General features: G+C 52.0%; 1 protein-coding gene across 1 annotated transcript in view; it reads left to right on the top strand.

Annotated features, from left to right (window-relative positions):
- Nucleotides 1-206: 206 nt before the first annotated feature.
- Nucleotides 207-20,921, top strand: part of SMARCA5 (SNF2 related chromatin remodeling ATPase 5) — a 122,484-nt gene continuing 101,769 nt past the window's right edge. Inside the window, exon 1 of the mRNA XM_075348146.1 lies at nt 207-562. Within this exon, the coding sequence (XP_075204261.1) occupies nt 437-562 (126 nt within the window). The 5' untranslated portion in view covers nt 207-436. The remainder of the gene's footprint in view (nt 563-20,921) is intronic.

Here is a 20,921-nt window from a genome sequence, read left to right as displayed (position 1 = left end):
TGCGTCTCCCGCCCTGTTCCGTCATCTCAGGACGGGATGAACCTACCAATCCAAACCGGAAAATAAAACTACAGCTCCCATCGTGCCATGCGGAGAAAAGGGCTAGAATACGAGCGTTTCTACGCATAGCACGGCGGGACTTGTAGTTCACTGTGAGCGGAGGACATAGCCTGTTGTCCTGCTTCCACGTATATTCCTATCTACTCAGTAGCCCAGTCTGAAGTCATACAAGTCTGGGAGCCAGTGCTACACGCCTACTCAGATCCCGCGAGACTCCGCACAGGCCCCGCCCACTTTACAACCTTTTGATTGAAAGAAAAAAAAAAAAGAGCCGGCATCTGCGACTCCCGCCAGCCTCGTGCAGCAGCAGCGCCCGCCCCCTCCCGAGCCGGCTCTGCTCTCTTTATCGCCGCTCGTGGCCCTGTACGGAGGAGACATGTCCGAGGAGAGTGACGCGCAGCCGAGCTACCCGGCCCGTGAAGTGAAGGAAGATACTGTTCCGGTAGACGAGGCTGGGGACGCCGGAGGGAAGCAGCCGCCCGGCAGAGAAGCCGCGATGGCGGTGAGTGCAGACACCGCGGAAAGACGGGCCTGAATCACCGGGCAGTAGCCACAGTGCTCCGTATCTCCGGGCAGTAGCCACAGTGCTCCGTATCTCCGGGCAGTAGCCACAGTGCTCCGTATCTCCGGGCAGTAGCCACAGTGCTCCGTATCTCCGGGCAGTAGCCACAGTGCTCCGTATCTCCGGGCAGTAGCCACAGTGCTCCGTATGACCGGGCAGTAGCCACAGTGCTCCGTACGACCGGGCAGTAGCCACAGTGCTCCGTATCTCTGGGCAGTAGCCACAGTGCTCCGTATCTCCGGGCAGTAGCCACAGTGCTCCGTATCTCTGGGCAGTAGCCACAGTGCTCCGTATCTCCGGGCAGTAGCCCCAGTGCTCCGTATCTCCGGGCAGTAGCCCCAGTGCTCCGTATCTCCGGGCAGTAGCCCCAGTGCTCCGTATCTCCGGGCAGTAGCCCCAGTGCTCCGTATCTCCGGGCAGTAGCCCCAGTGCTCCGTATCTCTGGGCAGTAGCCACAGCGCTCCGTATCTCCGGGCAGTAGCCCCAGTGCTCCGTATCTCCGGGCAGTAGCCCCAGTGCTCCGTATCTCCGGGCAGTAGCCACAGTGCTCCGTATGACCGGGCAGTAGCCCCAGTGCTCCGTATCTCCGGGCAGTAGCCACAGTGCTCCGTATCTCCGGGCAGTAGCCACAGCGCTCCGTATCTCCGGGCAGTAGCCACAGCGCTCCGTATCTCCGGGCAGTAGCCACAGCGCTCCGTATCTCCGGGCAGTAGCCACAGCGCTCCGTATCTCCGGGCAGTAGCCCCAGCGCTCCGTATCTCCGGGCAGTAGCCCCAGCGCTCCGTATCTCCGGGCAGTAGCCCCAGCGCTCCGTATCTCCGGGCAGTAGCCCCAGCGCTCCGTATCTCCGGGCAGTAGCCCCAGTGCTCCGTATCTCCGGGCAGTAGCCCCAGTGCTCCGTATCTCCGGGCAGTAGCCCCAGTGCTCCGTATCTCCGGGCAGTAGCCCCAGTGCTCCGTATCTCCGGGCAGTAGCCCCAGTGCTCCGTATCTCCGGGCAGTAGCCCCAGTGCTCCGTATCTCCGGGCAGTAGCCCCAGTGCTCCGTATCTCCGGGCAGTAGCCCCAGTGCTCCGTATCTCCGGGCAGTAGCCACAGTGCTCCGTATCTCCGGGCAGTAGCCCCAGTGCTCCGTATCTCCGGGCAGTAGCCCCAGTGCTCCGTATCTCCGGGCAGTAGCCCCAGTGCTCCGTATCTCCGGGCAGTAGCCCCAGTGCTCCGTATCTCCGGGCAGTAGCCCCAGTGCTCCGTATCTCCGGGCAGTAGCCCCAGTGCTCCGTATCTCCGGGCAGTAGCCCCAGTGCTCCGTATCTCCGGGCAGTAGCCCCAGTGCTCCGTATCTCCGGGCAGTAGCCCCAGTGCTCCGTATCTCCGGGCAGTAGCCCCAGTGCTCCGTATCTCCGGGCAGTAGCCCCAGTGCTCCGTATCTCCGGGCAGTAGCCCCAGTGCTCCGTATCTCCGGGCAGTAGCCCCAGTGCTCCGTATCTCCGGGCAGTAGCCCCAGTGCTCCGTATCTCCGGGCAGTAGCCCCAGTGCTCCGTATCTCCGGGCAGTAGCCCCAGTGCTCCGTATCTCCGGGCAGTAGCCCCAGTGCTCCGTATCTCCGGGCAGTAGCCCCAGTGCTCCGTATCTCCGGGCAGTAGCCCCAGTGCTCCGTATCTCCGGGCAGTAGCCCCAGTGCTCCGTATCTCCGGGCAGTAGCCCCAGTGCTCCGTATCTCCGGGCAGTAGCCCCAGTGCTCCGTATCTCCGGGCAGTAGCCCCAGTGCTCCGTATCTCCGGGCAGTAGCCCCAGTGCTCCGTATCTCCGGGCAGTAGCCCCAGTGCTCCGTATCTCCGGGCAGTAGCCCCAGTGCTCCGTATCTCCGGGCAGTAGCCCCAGTGCTCCGTATCTCCGGGCAGTAGCCCCAGTGCTCCGTATCTCCGGGCAGTAGCCCCAGTGCTCCGTATCTCCGGGCAGTAGCCCCAGTGCTCCGTATCTCCGGGCAGTACCCCACAGTGCCCCTCCGTACGACCGGGCAGTAGCCCACAGTGCCCCTCCGTACGACCGGGCAGTAGCCCACAGTGCCCCTCCGTACGACCGGGCAGTAGCCCACAGTGCCCCTCCGTACGACCGGGCAGTAGCCCACAGTGCCCCTCCGTACGACCGGGCAGTAGCCCACAGTGCCCCTCCGTACGACCGGGCAGTAGCCCACAGTGCCCCTCCGTACGACCGGGCAGTAGCCCACAGTGCTTGCACCTTGGCTGCAGTGTAGGGGCAGCTTTCAAGTTATGGCTGGACCACAGATTGTTATAATCCTGTTTGCATTGTGTTCCCACTGCTGGTAATGGTGGGCACCCCATGATGCTGGGCTCTTCCTGGGGATTGTGCCAGGCCTGTGACTTTTACTACCCGGTGTGACCACAAGGAGTCCATGAATCCCTGGTCTCAACCTTATTATGGGGTTCAGGCTGCTCACCGTAATTCGCTCTCCCCATTTATATTACTCTTATATAGCGCCATTAATTCCACAGCGCTTTTACAGATATTGTCACTGTCCCCATCGGTGCTTACAATCTGCATTTCCTATTGGCGTGTCTGAACTCTACTTTGTATCTGGTCTCCAGATTATCAGCATCTCTGCTTCTGCTCTGCGGGAAGATGTTTCCAGAGGCTGAGGCCCTGCAGACAGTGCCACAGACGTGTCCAGTCCCTAAAGAGGACCAACCAGCAGGATTTTGCTATGAGATGCAGGCAGTGCCACACAGGCAGCAAGATGCTGAATCCAGGCATACCTGTTATAGACAGATGGGATAGTTGGTTGCTGAAATATCTTTATCAATCAAAGTTGCAGAAATTCACTGTACTTTGTTTGCAACGTGGTCGGGTCCTCGTGTTTATTCCAACGCCTTCTCCGGTGTCCTCCTGGCTTGCCCTCTCTTTTTTTTTTTTTTTTTTTTTTTTTTTTTTTTTTTTTTTATTGTGCCACCATTGCTGTTGTTGGCGGCACACACGCATTGCCACAGTACTCAGGTCTTCATTAAAATGTCTGTACAGTGCGCATGTGCGTACTGCGATCTCAGGTGCCATTTTATTGAAGACACTGCAGTGAAGACTGAGAAGCATCGGCACGTGCGCAGATGTAAAAAAAAACAAAAAAAAAACTGCACACATGATGATGAGACAGTGTATAATTGGGAGCCCTCAGCATACAGATGGTGCTGGAAACCAAATCTGCTGAGGGTTTGTCGGATAGGGGCAGTGTATGAAGAGAAGGGGGCCGAGGACTGAGCGCTGAGAAGCCCTGACAGTAAGTGGAAGAGGAACTAGCAAATTATAGTGAACGGTTCCCACCATACAGTGTGTACATCTGCCCTCTGCTGGCCATGGTGCTAACAGCATGGGGCTCCTAGGCATCACAGTAGAGTACTGCCTGAATGAACATTTAAGACCAATTGTTCTATTAGATATAGATACCCTATATTTTATTTACTTGTGCTAATTTTTGCCAATAAAACTATTTCTCAGTTTCAGTTACTAGACAGAGCAAAGTAAGATCAGGCAGATAAGGAGAACGCTTCAATTTTTCCCAGTTTTCCGTCACTAATCCCTGTAATTTCCTCCAAAAAATGTTGGCCTGCCAGTTTTTCACATCAGAAACCAGGTTATCACAGGTATACAAACATGCCAGGGATGGGGTCCTTTACTACCGGCCTTGGCTGCCATGACATTGCCATCGGCACCGCAAGATCATATTACTGGGTGGTCGTTGGGTGTTTGGACGCTTTCCTCCATTTCCAGCTATTTCCACCCTTTGTCACTGTAAGGTCGGTGTCACACTCTCGCGTGAATGGCTTCGCCTGGACTGTCCGGCAGCTTTCCTGACAGGAGCCGGTCAGCTTCGTGTATTTCTATGCAGCTGACATGCTCCTGTCAGGAGAGAAGCGGGCCTGTCTGGGCGATGCGATCCTCGCATCAGTCACATGCATGTGTAACTCCAGCCTAATGGTAGTCAGCAGCGTCTAAGGTAAAGCTGCTGAGATTTGAGCTTTCTTCGCTTGCATCTGTAAGACAGGGGCCACACGAGCATATGACATGTGATGCAAGTGCAACCTCAGATCTCATTGTCCTGCAAGTGTAAGCAGAGTGTCATGCCATTGTGATCAGATCCTGCGATCAGATCACAGCTGCGGAGGTGAAGGTGAGCACTGTGGAGGAGAGGAAAGAATTAATCTCCCTATCTCCTCCATTGCCAGCTGATGCGATTATAACACTGTACTCCAGTGTCATCAGAGTGCAGTGCGATGTTTCTCTAGTCCCTTCCACGACAGCATAGGTTGTTGTCTCTCCACGCCCTAATTGGGACAGGAAGTTCAAGAGGTTTAAAAGGACCCTCCCACAGCCAGTGTCTTTCCTGTCCCCATGGGGCATGGAGAGGTTTTGTTTTTCTCCTATGCTGTGGTGGCCGGCGAACTACAGTGTATATATATTATTTATTTATTTTTTTTTTTTCCTTCTTCCCCTGTTACCTTAAGCCGGACAGCATCGGTCGGGCCTTCACCGCTCCTCCCTTGCTGTTCCCTCACGCTGTGGGGGACCGCTGCTCCAGCCTTCCGGATCCTTCTGAGGGGTGATGCAGGCTGTCGAACTCCCCGGCCGGCGTCCTCCCTGAGCCGCCGGCCGCTTCCCGCATGCACGCTGCCGGAGCGATCCGGAAGTGCTCCCGGGGGCGGGACTTCCGGTCTTGCAGACTTCCGGTCGAGCGCTTCCGGTTTGCGGAGGCAGCGTGGAGGCACGCCGACTGTGACACGGCCTGCCCAGGACCGGATGCGGGAGGCGGGGAACATGCACCGTCACTGGGGGGGCAGGCCCTTTTTGCATAAGGGCTGCCACGAAGACATCAGATCATGGTAAGCAACCGTGTTCCCTGTCATGTCTTCCGCTGCAGCTGCATCTGCAGAACCCAGTGTGCCCCCTGCTACTGTGAGTATGGAGGGGAATGGTCCCTCGGACATAGGTCTCATCAGATGATTTATGGCTCTATGGTCTGTGTTTTCTAGGAGGACAAGGCCACCAAGAAAACGGACAGAAATGAAAAATCAGAGAAGCCTGAAAAGTCAGAAAAAGCTGACAAGTCTGATAAGCCTGATAGACCTGACAGGGTGGAAAAAATTAAAAAATGTCCTATTTGTATAAAGAAGCTCCCTGCAATATGGGATAAAAAGCTTTGCCAGCTATGTACGGACCAGATTATTAGGGCCGAACAACCATCTCTGATAGATGAGTTGCGGTCCATGATGAAACAGGAGATTAGGGCCTCTCTGGCCTCCCTTCCTGTTCCTGGCCCTGCTCCTGGACCCTCTCCTCCAAAAAAGAGGAGACTCCAGTCGACCCCATCTGATCAGGAGGACGCTGATTCCGCCTCTGAGGGTCCTGATGAAGGATTTCCATCGGGGGGGTCTGACCAGTCCTTGCTATTTCACTCAGAAGAGTTGGGGGATCTTATTGGGGCAGTTCGGAGCACTATGGGTTTAGAGGAAGTGCAGTCTCTTCCTTCTATCCAGGACGAAATGTTTGCTGGCCTGAAGTCAGTCAAACAGTTGGGATTCCCAGTTCATGCCAATGTTTTGGATATTGTCTCTCAGGAATGGGAATTTCCTGAGAGGCGGGTACGGAGTGACCTTAGACGCCGGTTTCCTCTGGAACCTTCGGGACTACATTGGGAGGTCCCAAGAGTAGACATTCAGGTGGCTAGGGTAGCTAAGCAAACGGCTCTTCCCTTTGAGGATACTTCCCAACTGAAGGATCAGATGGATAGGAAGGTAGAGGGCCTGATGAAGCGGTCCTGGGAGGCATCGTCTTCCTCTATTCAAGCCAACATTGCCTCCACCTGCGTATCCAGGTCCCTAATTAGGTGGTTAGACCAGTTGGAGGCTCATATTTCCCAAGGGACCCCTAGGGGAGGAATTACTGGAATCCCTTCCCCTGCTTAGGAAGGCTACCTGTTTTCTGGCAGATACCTCGGTGGAATCTGTCCGCCTGGCAGCCAGGACCTCGGTGCTTTCTAACTCTGCCCGACGTGCCCTCTGGCTTAAGGCCTGGAGCGGAGACTCCACCTCCAAAATGAGGCTTTGTTCACTTCCGTTTAAAGGGGATTTAGTGTTTGGGCCTGCCCTGGATGATATCCTGGACAAGGCGACCGATCGTAAGGCCTTGCCCGATCCTAGACCTAACAGGAAGCGGTCCTTTCGTCCCTCGATGCCTCAGGCCTCCCAGCCCAGAGGGAAAGGGAAGGCTGGCAGGTGGAGCTATCCCAAAGGTAGAGGGAGAAACATCCTCATCCCTCCCCATCAGCAACGTCCTCAGCAGGACAAACAGTGACTCGGCCCGGGTGGGGGGAAGACTCTCAGCGTTTCTTCCCCAGTGGCAGTCCATAACCACTTGCCAATGGGTTCTGAAGATCATCTCGGACGGTCTTCTCATAGAATTCCTTTCCCCCCCCTCTTCCGGGTCTCCGAGTCACTGCGCTGGCGTCACCGGGTTCACAGGCTCTGTTGTACACAAAGATTATAGAGCTAGTGCACTCGGGGGTAGTTTCCCCAGTCCCGAGTCAGGAAGAAGGGGTAGGACACTACTCCCGTCTCTTCCTGGTCAAGAAGCCATCCGGCGACGTCCGTATAATTATCAATTTAAAACTTCTAAACCGTCAGGTACCGGCGGTTCAAGATGGAGTCAGTGAAATCAGCTATTCCCCTGATAGGTCTACACCATCAGATGGCCTCTATAGATCTGAAAGACGCCTACTTCCATGTACCCGTCCATCCGGGACACAGGCAATACCTCAGGTTTGCGGTGCTTCACGGGGAGGAAGTACTTCATTTCCAATTCAATGTACTTCCCTTCGGGATCTCCTCAGCTCCAAGGATCTTTTCCAAGATCATGGCAGAGGTGGTCGCCTTCATAAGATTGCAGGGTATCTGTCTGGTTCCATATTTGGACGACTTTCTTCTCATGGCTCCATCTGCTCCAACCCTCCGGAGCCATGTGGAAAGGTCTTTGGGAATCCTTCGGTCTCTGGGATGGATTCCCAATCTCAAAAAATCACAGTTAACCCCCTCCTCCACTCGGCAGTTTCTCGGAGTGCTGCTGGACTCCGACAGACAGGCATCTTTTCTCCCAGAGGGCCACAGGATAGCTCTGTTAGCCAAAATATCAAAGCTTCGCAGGCAGGCTCGCCCGACGCTTCGAGCGGCTATGTCAGCTCTGGGTTCCATGACATCCTGCATTCCTTCAGTCAGGTGGGCTCAGGCCCATTCTCGGTGTCTCCAGGATCATATCCTGGCACATTGGGACAGACTCCCTTCATCTCTAAACAGACGGTTTCGCCTCTCGGAGTCCGTCTCCTCATCCCTTCTCTGGTGGCTGAGTCCCGCCAACCTGCAGGTGGGGGTTGCCTGGACTCAGAAACCCCTGGTTACACTGACCACAGATGCCAGCCTACGTGGATGGGGGGCAATGGTGGCAAATTCCCCATTTCAAGGGGTCTGGAGTCCTTACGTCAGCTCCCAATCCTCCAACTACAGGGAGCTCAGGGCAGTCAGGGAAGCCCTCCTTGCGGCTCAGGACCTCGTCCGGGACTCTCACGTCCTGGTATATTCAGACAATGTCACAACAGTGGCACATCTCCGCCATCAGGGCAGTACACGCTCAGGCGCCCTGAAGTCAGTATCCTCCCGAATCTTTCAATGGGCAGAACAATCTCTGCTCTCCCTTTCTGCGGTCCATCTGAAGGGCTCCCTCAATCTTCAGGCGGATTTCCTGAGTTGTCGGGATGTTCATCCAGGGGAATGGAGCCTGGATCAGGCGGTGTTCTGCTCTCTAGTGGCAAGGTGGGGTGCACCAGAGGTGGACCTCTTTGCCTCGGCAGGGAATCGCAAGGTCGCAACATATTTCTCCCTGAACCCAAGGGACGAGGCATTAGGGGTAGACGCTTTCTGCCACAGATGGTCCTTTCGTCTCGCTTACGCGTTCCCCCCCCCCCCCCCCCCCCCCTCTTCCTCTTCTCGCACAGGCCCTGAGGAAGATCAGAGACGAGGGGGTCCCTACCATACTGGTAGCCCCTCTGTGGCCCCGGAGGAGTTGGTACAGCCTGGTCATGACGCTAGGAATCGACGGCCCAGTCCTCTTAGGTTCGGACCCCAGCTTACTGTCACAGGGTCCGATTTTCCATCCGGCTCCCCAGAAACTCAACTTGGCTGCCTGGCTTCTGAGGCCCGGGCACTGAAGGCCCAGGGGCTTTCTGACAAAGTTGTGGCTACACTACAGAAGAACCGTAAGCCTGTGACTAATAGTATATACAACAAAATCTGGAAGAGATTTTCCTTCTGGTGTGGTTCTCGACCTCCTGACCCTCTGCGGCCTAATATTGCGCAGATTCTGGACTTTCTCCAGAGTGGTTTAGACTTAGGTCTTAGGCCTAGCACCCTGAAAGTTCAGGTGTCAGCACTCAGTGCAGTCTTTGACACGGCTCTGGCAGATCATCGTTGGATCCGTCGGTTCTTTGTGTCCGCTAGTAGACTCTGTCCACGTCGGAGGGTCCTGACGCCTCGCTGGGATCTCAATGTGGTCCTTACAGGCCTATCTCGGTCTCCGTTTGAACCTCTGAGCTCTTGTAACATTCGTTCCCTTTCTCACAAGACTGCCTTTCTTGTGGCTATTACATCTGCTCGCAGAGTCGGCGAACTTCAGGCTTTGTCTGTTAGGGAACCTTACCTGACCATCAGATGACAGCATTGTTTTTCAGCTGGACCCTTCCTTCCTTCCCAAGGTGGTTTCGGATTTTCACCGTTCGCAGTCCATCGTCCTGCCTTCCTTCTGTCAGAATCCTCGGACTCCGGGTGAGGAAGTGTTTCATTCTTTGGATGTCCGTCGGATAGTGTTGCACTACCTAGAGGTTACTGCTTCTTGGCGCCTTGATTCTAACCTGTTCATCCAGCCCTCTGGCCGCAATAAGGGCAAGAAGGTGGCTAAGAGTACCGTCGCCAACTGGATTGTGCGGGCAATTAGAGATGCATACCTCGCTCAGCATCTCTCTCCACCTACTGGATTCACGGCGCACTCCACCAGGGCTACCTCTGCCTCCTGGGCCGAACGGGCAGGGGCCTCCCCTGAGCAGATCTGCAAGGCGGCTACGTGGTCTTCGCTCCATACTTTCACGAAGCATTATCGTCTGGATCTGGATTCCAACAGGGATTTGGCCTTTGGCAGGAAAGTCCTGCAGGCTGTGGTCCCCCCCCCCCTAGGTATCAATTCTTTGGTATTCCTCCTATGCTGTCGTGGAAGGGACTAGAGAAATAAGAATTATTCTTACCGATAATTCGGTTTCTAGGACCTTCCACGACAGCAGGTAATTCCCTCCCCTATGTATTCATATTTTCCTGAATGTGTAGTACTTCTCATATGCTATGGATTCTTTGTAAGACACTGGCTGTGGGAGGTGGGAGGGTCCTTTTAAACCTCTTGAACTTCCTGTCCCAATTAGGGCGTGGAGAGACAACCTCCTATGCTGTCGTGGAAGGTCCTAGAAACCGAATTATCGGTAAGACTAATTCTTATTTCTCTTGCATCCATAGACTTGTATGGGTGCTATTGAATACGGATCATATTCCACCCGCAGCATGCTGCAACTGTTTTCTCAGTCCTTTTAGGGCTGAGCAAATAATCGCAGGTGGGAACGGCCCCCTAAGGTAACATGGGTCCGAGTGGAATGCTGCTCGCTGTGTGTCCTAGCCCTCACCCAGCTGCTGGGTCTAGCAGCAGTAGAGCCTGCTCCATACATGCAGTGTACACTGTAGATTAGACCTGGACAGAATGCCCTTCACTTCTTTCTCGGGCACTATGGCCCTATCATGCTCCTGGGTTCTCGGGGTGCTTTTGATGGCTCTGCTCACACTTCACTTATTACTGCACTTGGAGGGTGGCGGGGGACCCCCAAGTGTGTCAGGTGTAGAGGGAAAATGTCATTCTAGTAGTAATGGTGTAGTAACAGAATGTATATGCATTACAGTGTAGTACAGTTTGGCATCACATCCAAGTGATCGTAAAATCAAGATATGTGGCATCTGGAATGGTAGGCCAGTTTGTGATCATTGTTAAAAAACAAACAAACAAAAAAAAACTTCTTATAATACACCCTTACTTTGGAGTCTATTTAATCTGGTCCACTACAGCAGTTAAAGGCCCTCTGTTGGCACAGAATGATTGGTCAATCCAAGTAGAAGTGCTTTGTGCACCATGGCAGAGCTGGGTATAGACGTGCACCTTCTCACCTTGTTTTCCATCTACCTCCCGACTTCTCTGGCCCTATGAAGCCAAAGCTATTAGAGGGGATAGATGGAGATATAGGAAAACAAGTAAATTTAAAGATGCACTTAAATGCTTAGCCCCGCCCTGATGCACCGAGTGCCTGTACTTGGTTTGAACAATTATTCTGTGCTGATAGTCCTTTTTAAAGGGTTACTGATCAGATACCTACAAGGTGGTTGTTTAGTAACCTGTTTGGGATGGCCGACTGCTTTCATGTGCACAGAACAATCGTTAAAGGGATGGGCCGAAGGCTTAAGTAATTCTTAGGGGTGCTTCACACACAGCGAGCTCACTGCCGAGATCGCTGCTGAGTCACGCTTTTTGTGACGCAGCAGTGACCTCATTAGCGATCTCGCTGTGTGTGACAATGAGCAGCGATCTGGCCCCTGCTGCGAGATCGCTGCTCGTTACACACAGCCCTAGTTCGTTTTCTTCAAAGGCGCTCTCCCACTGTGACACACAGATCGCTGTGTGTGACAGCGAGAGAGCGACAAATGAAGCGAGCAGGGAGCAGGAGCCGGCGTCTGGCAGCTGCGGTAAGCTGTATCCAAGATAAACATCGGGTAACCAAGGTGGTTACCCGATATTTACCTTAGTTACCAGCCTCCGCCGCTCTCACGCTGCCTGTGCTGCCGGCTCCCGCTCTCTGCACATGTAGCTGCCGTACACATCGGGTTAATTAACCCGATGTGTACAGCAGCTAGGAGAGCAAGGAGCCAGCGCTAAGCAGTGTGCGCGGCTCCCTGCTCTCTGCACATGTAGCTGCATTACACATCGGGTTAATTAACCCGATGTGTACTGTAGCTAGGAGAGCAAGGAGCCAGCGCTCAGTGTGCGCGGCTCCCTGCTCCCTGCACACACAGCTAAGCGGTGTGCGCTGGTAACTAATGTAAACATCGGCTAACCATACCCGATGTTTACCTTAGTTACCAGTCTCCGCAGCTTCCAGACGGCGGCTCCGTGCAAGCGCAGCGTCGCTTGCACGTCGCTGCTGGCTGGGGGCTGTTCACTGGTCGCTGGTGAGAGCTGCCTGTTTGACAGCTCACCAGCGACCATGTAGCGATGCAGCAGCGATCCTGACCAGGTCAGATCGCTGGTCGGATCGCTGCTGCATCGCTAAGTGTGAAGGTACCCTTTTTCTAAATCCCTATCTGTTTAGTGCCATAATCTAAACTAGTTTCAAATATACAGTGGGTACGGAAAGTATTGAGACCCCTTTACATTTTTCACTCTTGTTTCATTGCAGTCATTTGGTAAATTCAAAAAAAGTTCTTTTTTTTTTCCTCATTAATGTACACTCTGTACCTCATCTTGACAGAATAAAAAACAGAAAATGTAGAAATGTTTGCAGATTTATTAAACAAGAAAAACTGAAATATCACATGGTCATAAGTATTCAGATCCTTTTCTCAGTATTGAGTAGAAGCCCCCTTTTGAGCTAGTACAGCCATGAGTCTTCTTGGGAATGATGCAACAAGTTTTTCACACTTGGATTCGGGCATCCCCTGCCATTTTTCCCTGCAGATCCTCTCCAGTTCCGTCAGGTTGGATGTTGAACATTGGTGGACATCCATTTTCAGGTCTCTCCAGAGATACTCTATTGGGTTTAGGTCAGGGCTCTGGCTGGGCCAGTCAAGAATGGTCACAGAGTTGTTCTGAAGCCACTCCTTTTGTTATTTTAGCTGTGTGCTTGGGGTCATTGTCTTGTTGGAAGGTGAACATTCGGCCAAGTCTGAGGTCCAGAGCACTCTGGAAGAGGGTTTTCTTCCAGGATATTTCTGTACTTGGCTGCTTTCATCTTTCCTTCATTTGCAACCAGTCTTCCTGTCCCTGCATCTGAAAAACACCCCTATAGCATGAAGCTTCGACCACCATGTTTCACTGTTGAGATTGTATTGGGCAGGTGATGAGCAGTGGCTGGTTTTTCCAGCACCCATGACAGCACCACGAGAGAGAGGATCCGCCCTTCAAGGACAGGAAACCTCCAGAATAAAAAGGGGCGGCACCTCTCCCCGCATCAGTTGGTTTCCTGTCCTTGAACAGGGAACCTCCAGGAGCGGCGGTTCAAGATGGCCCTTAGGGGTCGAAGTCTCCAAGTATTCCAGCCCTGGCCAGTCGGTTCAGGCAGCGACATGGGTCCTGCAGCGGTGCTGAGGAATTGCCATAGCGGGCCCACGGGGGTTGTGTCTGTGTGCAACAGCGCCTCCCTGCTACTATCTCACCCCTAGCCGGACGGGGAGCAGAAACACGGGTCTTGCTGCTGCAGGGAGGCTGAGGATGCACCACGGTAGCCCACGGGGGCTGTACCTGTGGGTAGCGATGCCGCTGCCTCACCAGTAATAAGGAAGTCTGTTCAGGGGAGCGCAGAGCACCTTCTACTATCGGATGCAGCAGCGCCAGCTTACCCGGTAAGTCCGGTGGGCACGTGTTAACATAGGCGCTCCGGTGTAGCTGTACATGCGGCAGCAGGTGGTGGTGTATAGGCCGGCGCCATCTTGTGAAGGGCCGGCCGCGTCACGTATGGTGCACGTGAGACACCCTCTGCTTCAGATGCGGCAGCGCATTCTTACCTGGTCACGGCCGCAGCCGGTTGAGACTGCATGGCTGTACAGCGGGCAGCGGCGTCGTGTACGTCGCCATCTTGTAATTGGCCGGCCGCCGCATGTGTGATCGTCTGCGCACGCGCGGGAGCACTCCCCCTGCTTGGAATGTTTTTGGATGACGCCGTGGCTGTGTGTTTGAGGCAGATGTGAGGCAGACCGAGGGGCACTAGTTTGTCTGTTTTATGATACGTATTCAGCTTTTTACTGAGGTTTATGTGCACCCCTCTAGTACAGAACATTAAAGACTGTATGTTGGTAATGGCACTATACTTCTTACCGCATAGACACGTGCCACAGTAGGCCCATGGGGGCTATAGCTGGGATGGCGACCCGGGGAGCAGCCCCCTAGTCTGTCCTCATCGCAGGCTGGAGTAGGGTGGCGGTAGCGTGTGATATCGCTGACCTTGTGTGTAGCGAGGCACTCAGGTCTATTATCTACAGGGGATCGCTCCTTGCTATTGGGCGCTATCTGAGGGCGCGCTACCGGCATCATCAACCGAAATTCCGGGTGTTGGGGGCGACCTCTAAGGGGGGTCTCTCAGGCGTATAGTGTAAAATGATCACAGTTATACATTTCATTTCATTCTTATTGCTGTTGCCCAAATATCTAACTTGGTTCACTTACTCCCTCATTGGCTACAGTTTCCTACAAGCCTATAGAGTCCTTGATAATGCACCTGGAGAGAAGCATATGCGTAACGTCAGCTGCTTGTTACTGACATTCAGGGAACCAGTCTATGCTGGCCTCCTGAATACCTGCTTGTTCCATTTAGCATGATTGGTTTCCATAATGCATTCCAGGATGTGCACCCTAGTATACATGATAGCGTTTACACATTGGTTATACATGGACAGATTATCTTGTTATTTGGACAATTGCTTCATAGCATGGGCCTTCACACTGGGACGGCCAGGCGCAGTGTACTGTCACTTGGTAAAGGCGATAGCTAAGCAGGCCTCAAGGCGGTCGGGATTTCAGCATCTCTAACTCTCTAAGTCCGAACCAACCGACAGCAGGAGAGCCTTCAAGGGGGAATTGTCAGATCACCACTCCTCCTTCTGACCTGATACCGCCTCTTGCGCCTAAATGGTGAGTGACCTCCGAAAGTTTGCTTTGTACAGAGGTTCTTGTCAGCTTTTCCTTTTCGTTTGCAGGACAGACTCGGTAGATGCACTTATAAAAAAAAAAAAAAGACGCAGGGACTGCGCCCTCTGTAACGGGAGCTGACGCAGGGACTGCGCCCTCTGTAACGGGAGCTGACGCAGGGACTGCGCCCTCTGTAACGGGAGCTGACGCAGGGACTGCGCCCTCTGTAACGGGAGCTGACGCAGGGACTGCGCCCTCTGCAACGGGAGCTGACGCAGGGACTGCGCCCTCTGCAACGGGAGCTGACGCAGGGACTGCGCCCTCTGCAACGGGAGCTGACGCAGGGACTGCGCCCTCTGCAACGGGAGCTGACGCAGGGACTGCGCCCTCTGCAACGGGAGCTGACGCAGGGACTGCGCCCTCTGTAACGGGAGCTGTCTTATTCCTGGTCTAAACAGCTGTGATCCGAGGGGGAGTGTAATTCTTCGGATTCTGGTCTCCCTCTAAGTCAGACAGTGACTCAGAAGGTTGTTCATGGTCCACTACGGGCATCCCTGAAGAGACAGCCATGATAAGAAGGAAAAAGTTTTCAGCATCGTGAGGTAGTGCCTAGACCACAGTAGACATAATGCCCGCCCAGTCATTGATAATGTATACTCCCTCGTTCCTAAAGAATGGAGCAGCAACGGCTTTTATGGAAAAAAAAAACAAAAAACCCTTTTTTGAGGAAGCGGCCTGTACCTTATGAGACAATGCCCCTCAGCTGGACATCGCTGTTAACAGGCTTCCACAAAAAAAAAATAATTTTTCTTACCCCGGGAGGGTGTAAGGACTTGTAGTTTCCTTCGGCAAGAAAGCTGCCTCTTCCTCAGGAATCCCTGGGTATGTTCACCTGGGTGCTTACAACCAGCTATTGCAGCTACTTGCTCATCAAGGTCCCTTGCAGTATGGATTGACTGTATCAAGGGTCAGCTGAGCAAGAGTGCCCCTGGAAAGATCATGTAACTCCTCTTATTCAAGGGGCAACAGCATTCCTTACAGGTGTCTCAGCAGACTCAACCAGGCTGGTCAGAAGGGACATCCTCAACAATTGTCCCAACGTGTAAAGGAATGGAGTCAGACATCCATGGTGAAACATTTATTCCAGAGGTCACATAGCTATAGTGGATCTGGTGGATGCACATTCTCATGTCCAAATCGACAGAGTTAGAAGTTCCTCAGAGTAGCCCTGTGTATGGAAGGAACCTTTAGACATTTCTAGTATACAACCCTTACGGGGCCTGGCAGTGGCACCGAGGGTCCTCAAAGAACTATAAAGATAAATAAAAAATGGAATGTCCAATCAAGGTCCGGAAATTTTGCTAGGGCTCACTTATAATTAGTAACTCAGGGATTTCGTGTTCCAGTATCCCTCCAGTGCTTGTTGAACCCTGTTAACTAAAGAGACATGCTTCGGACGACCCAAGTTCTAAGGTGCTTACCACCAATGCAAGTCGACAGGGGGAGCAGATATCTGGGGTCGCGCAATCCAGGGAGTGTGGTCTGGAAGGGAATCCCACTTCAATTAATAGAATATATATATATATATATATATATATATATATATATATATATATATATATATATATATATATATATATATATATATATATCTCAGGAAATTGCTGGCTGTAGAACGTGCAGTGGACCAGTCCCTGCCATCCCTGACTGGTCATCAGGTAACAAATCCTCGTGGAAAATCCGGTGATGGTAATATACCTCAGCCACCGGAGGGAGGCTCTGTTCAGACCGCTAATGGATATGACATGCAGAATTAATTAGCGGAGGGTTATCTGAAATCCTTCCCAACAGTGCCTGTATGGGTAAAGGAAGTCTGTTCAGGCGGACTTTCTCGGCCGCAGCAGCTTGAGACGGGATATGGGTCTTAAGACCTTTTTTTTTCTTCAATCAGATAACCGTTGCGGGGTGTTCGGAAACAGACCTCTTGTGACCTGCCAAAAAGGTTCACGGTTTCTGTTCTTCAATCCAAGGAATCAACCTCACGCAGTGGACGCCCTGCTGTTCAAATGGGGCTTCGGCCTTGGTTATGCCTTCTCAACCATAGCCCTCGTTCCAGCTGTGTTGAAGAAAATCCAGGAGGACTGGGCCCTATGGGAAGACGGAATATCGATCTCCAAGCCAGTGGGCCTACTGGACCTGCCAGACCTTCTCACTCAGGGTCTAGTTCTTCCCCCTGCTGACGGCATACTGTAGTTCACGATGTTTTTTTTTTTTTTTGAAAGGTCACCTTAAGAATCAGCATATTCTCTCTTGTTCCAGTCTCTGCTCTACTACAGGGCTGGAAGCCGATTACAAAAAATAAAAACACAGCCTGGCCGACATTCGTGTATTCCATGGGCAAGCCCAGATGGACCTGCACCCATTGCGGTATTCTTAGAGCTCTTCCAGTAGGTGTTGACAGTGGGTCTGTCTGTATGTACACTCAGTGTTCAGAATACGGGCCTTTCATCCTCCTACGATTGTAACCTGGTGGGAAATCGCTGGGTTCCCGGTTCATTGGGGTATGGTCTGGACCTATGAGCGATATATCCTTGCCTCCATGGGATCTTACCTTCGCCCTGTCTGCCCTGACGTAGCCCCATGGAATAATCCATCCCTGAAAGCATCTCTGGACAACCTTCTCATCAGCACGTAAGGTTAGGACGTCCAGGTCCTATCTTAGATACACCGTTTCTCAGCTTTCAAGAATAAAGTGGTCCTGCAACCTGCCCCTGGTTGCCTCCTACTACTAATTCTTCTTTTTCATACATCAAAAGGGATGGTTCTTCCGTCCTCTTGTATTGGTCCGAATGATCTGGAAGAGGAGGTGGGCACTGCCTGGATGTTCCCAGTTACCTTATAAAAAGTCTGTATGTAGAAGAGGCAGGTCTTGTTTGTATTCCTTCAGGGTAATACCTAAGGGCTCTAATCGTCTAACTCCGCTTGTGGGATGGATCAGAGGAGCCACCTGCTTGACCACTCGGCTAGTGGTAGGTATGTGCCGACAGGTATGAAGGCTCTCTACACAAGTATGAAATCTTCCAGGGCTGCAGGATCGTATGTCACCTTTGTGCAGCTCTGTTGGGGGTCACAGGGTCTTCATCTTCCACTCACTATAAGCACTGTGGGTTAGCCTTCTCCTTACCGACTTCACCTTGGGAGAACGGTTCTGCAATCTTTGGTCCCCCCCCCTTAGGATATTCCTTGTCTCTGTAATTCTCTCGTGGTGCTGTCATGGGTGCTGGAAAAATACGTAATTACTTACCGGTAATGTGTTTTTTTTCTGAACCCATGACAGCACCCTTATATTCCCTCCCTGCATGTGGGTAGATGGGCAGTATTGGCTGCACGTGGTTATATGTTGGTGCTGGGTTGTGTTATAACATTATTTCTTCCTGAGGTCCTTTCATGCTCTGTAACCAACTGATGCTGGGAGAGGTGCCGCCCCTTTTTATTCTGGAGGTTTCCTGTCCTTGAAGGGCGGATCCTCTCTCTCGTGGTGCTGTCATGGGTTCAGAAAAAACACATTACCGGTAAGTAATTACGTATTTTCTCCACATATTCCACTTAGGATTATCACCCAAAAGTTCTAACTTCATCTCATTAGACCAGAGAATCTTATTTCTCAGTCAGTCTTCGTGTTTTTTTTTTTTTGCAAACTCTATGCGGGCTTTCATATGTCTTGCACTGAGAGGCTTCCTTTGGGCCCCTCCGCCATAAGGGCCCAACTGGTGGAGGGCTGCAGTTATAGTTGCCTTTGTGGAACGTTCTCCCATCTCCCCACTGCATCTCTGGAGCTTTGCCATAGTGATCTTGGGGTTCTTCTTTACCTCTGTCACCTAGGCTCTTCTCCCACGATTGCTCAGTTTGGCTGGACGGCCAGGTCTAGGAAGAGTTCTGGTGGTCCCAAACTTCTTCCATTTAAGGATTATGGAGGCCACTGTGCTCTTAGGATCCTTGAGTACTGCAGCAATTCTTTCGTAACCTTGGCCAGATCTGTGCCTTGCCACAATTGTCTGAGCTCCTTGGGCAGTTCCTTTGGCCTCATGATTCTCATTTGGTCTGACATGCATTGTGAGGTCTTATATAGAAGGTGTGTGCGTTTCCAAATCAAGTCCTATCAGTTTAATTAAACACAACTGGACATGAAGGAGTAGAACCATCTCAAGGAGGATCATAAGGAAATGGACAATGTGTGACTTAAATAGAAGTGTCTGAGCAAAGGGTCTGAATACTTATGACCATGTGATATTTCAGTTTTTCTTGTTTTAATAAATTTGCAAATTTCTACATTTGTTTTTTGTTCTGTAAAGATGGGGTACAGAGTGTACATTAATGAGAAAAATTAACTTTTTTGAATTTACCAAATGGCTGCAATAAAACAAGAGTGAAAAATTTAAAGGGGACTGAATACTTTGCGTGCCCACTGTACTTGCATTAAAAATTCCCTACTGTTCCCTAGCTACACTAACTGCTTTTTTTTTTTTTTTCTCTCCACTCTTTTTGATGGGGCTTTGTTTGAGAATCCCAGTGCATGCTTCAGTGATACTCAAACGAAGCATCACCAGGGGCACCACCTCTCCTGCTCCTCACTGAAATGAAACGTTAAGTGAAGCTCATTTCAAGGGCTGGACTATTCCCTACGCGATGTGCACAGTGACAGCGCGCTCTGTCGAGTCATAGCAGCAGTGACTAGCTGGAACAGAGCGGTGTCCAAATACCCAGCGCGCAGAGACCAGTGATGTCACTTGTGTTGGTACTAAATGGATAAGGATTTCATAGAATATTAGAGTTGGAATGGACCTCCTGGGTCATCTAGTCCAACCCCATGCTCAAAGCAGTATTCACTAAATCATCCCAGAGATGATTTAGTGAATGAAAATTTAGAATGAAAATAATTTGCCTTCAGACCACCCCTTTATTACAAGTCTTCTGTATGCCTACAATGTTGTACTCCGCAGCGCATGTAATATTTCCTCAGGCCATTGAGCTGCCAAGATAGATGGCTTTTAGGGTATGTGCGCACGCTGCGTTCTGGTTTGTCAACAAAACTGCACCCTCTGGCAGACTTTTGCTAAATGTAAACACTGCATTTGACAAAAAAAAAATGCCGTCAAAACGCATGCGTTTTGACTGTTTTCCCTGCGTTTTGGCCGTATTTTGGACCTTGTGTTTTCAGATTGAGAAGTCAATGGGTGGAAAATGTTGACAAATCGCAATGAAGAATGAACATGCTGCTTTCTTTGTCAATTATTTGTCAAACAAAGCGCTGACAAAAAAACTGCAACGTGCGCATGGAAATTCTGATTTCTCATAGACTTTGCTGGGGAAGCAAAAGTCATTGACACGGTGCAGTTTAAAATGCGACCAAAACGCAAGAAAAAGCTGCAACGTGCGCGCACAGCCTTAAGTTATCTGTTAAATCGCTCGTTTGTCAGGTAAATCCTCTTTATCAGTTGATTTCCAGCCTGTGTAACGCATTCATTATCAGCAGGGATGGACCCTTAGGGTCCCGTTACACATAGCGATGCACCAGCGATCCGACCTGGCAAGGATCGCTGGAACGTCGCTGGTGAGCTGTCAATCAGGCAGATCTCCACAGCGATCAGCGACCCGTGTAACGACAGCTCCCTGCTGGCTACCAGAGGAATCTCCAGTAATGCCAGGCCTGGATTCAGTTACCTGCATTGCACTCTGGAGCTCTCAGCTGCAGCCTGGACTGATCTCAGTTTGCAGGACTGCACCGTGAGCGCCGAGTGATTGATTCCCCGGCGATTGTGATTCAGTTCATAACAGCTGCAGACAGGCCGGGGTGCACTCCGGAGTTCAGGTGAGAGCACCAGAGATCAGCCCGGTCTGTCTGCAGCTGTCATGAACTGAACCGCAATCGCCGGGGAATCAATCGGCGCTCGAGGTGCAGACTAGGCTGCACTCTGGAGCTTAGGTGAGAGCTCGAGTGCAGTGCAGGTACCTGAATCCAGGCCTGGCATTAGCCAGTCAGACGCTGGGCGATCGTTGGTCTCCCACCGTCAAACACGCCGATGCATGCTGCACAGCGAGAGACCAATGAGCAAAAAATGGTCCTGATCGTTTTGTCACAATCGGCGACCTCACTGCAGGGGCCCACTCGCTGCTGCTTTTTACACTCCGCAATATCGCTAGCAAGGTTGCTGATACGTCACACAACCTGTGACGTTTCAGCGATCTCGCTGTGTGTGACGGGGGCTT

Source organism: Anomaloglossus baeobatrachus, chromosome 1 (assembly GCF_048569485.1).
Source record: "Anomaloglossus baeobatrachus isolate aAnoBae1 chromosome 1, aAnoBae1.hap1, whole genome shotgun sequence".
NCBI lineage: Eukaryota > Metazoa > Chordata > Amphibia > Anura > Aromobatidae > Anomaloglossus > Anomaloglossus baeobatrachus.
This window is presented reverse-complemented; position numbering and strand designations above follow the sequence as displayed.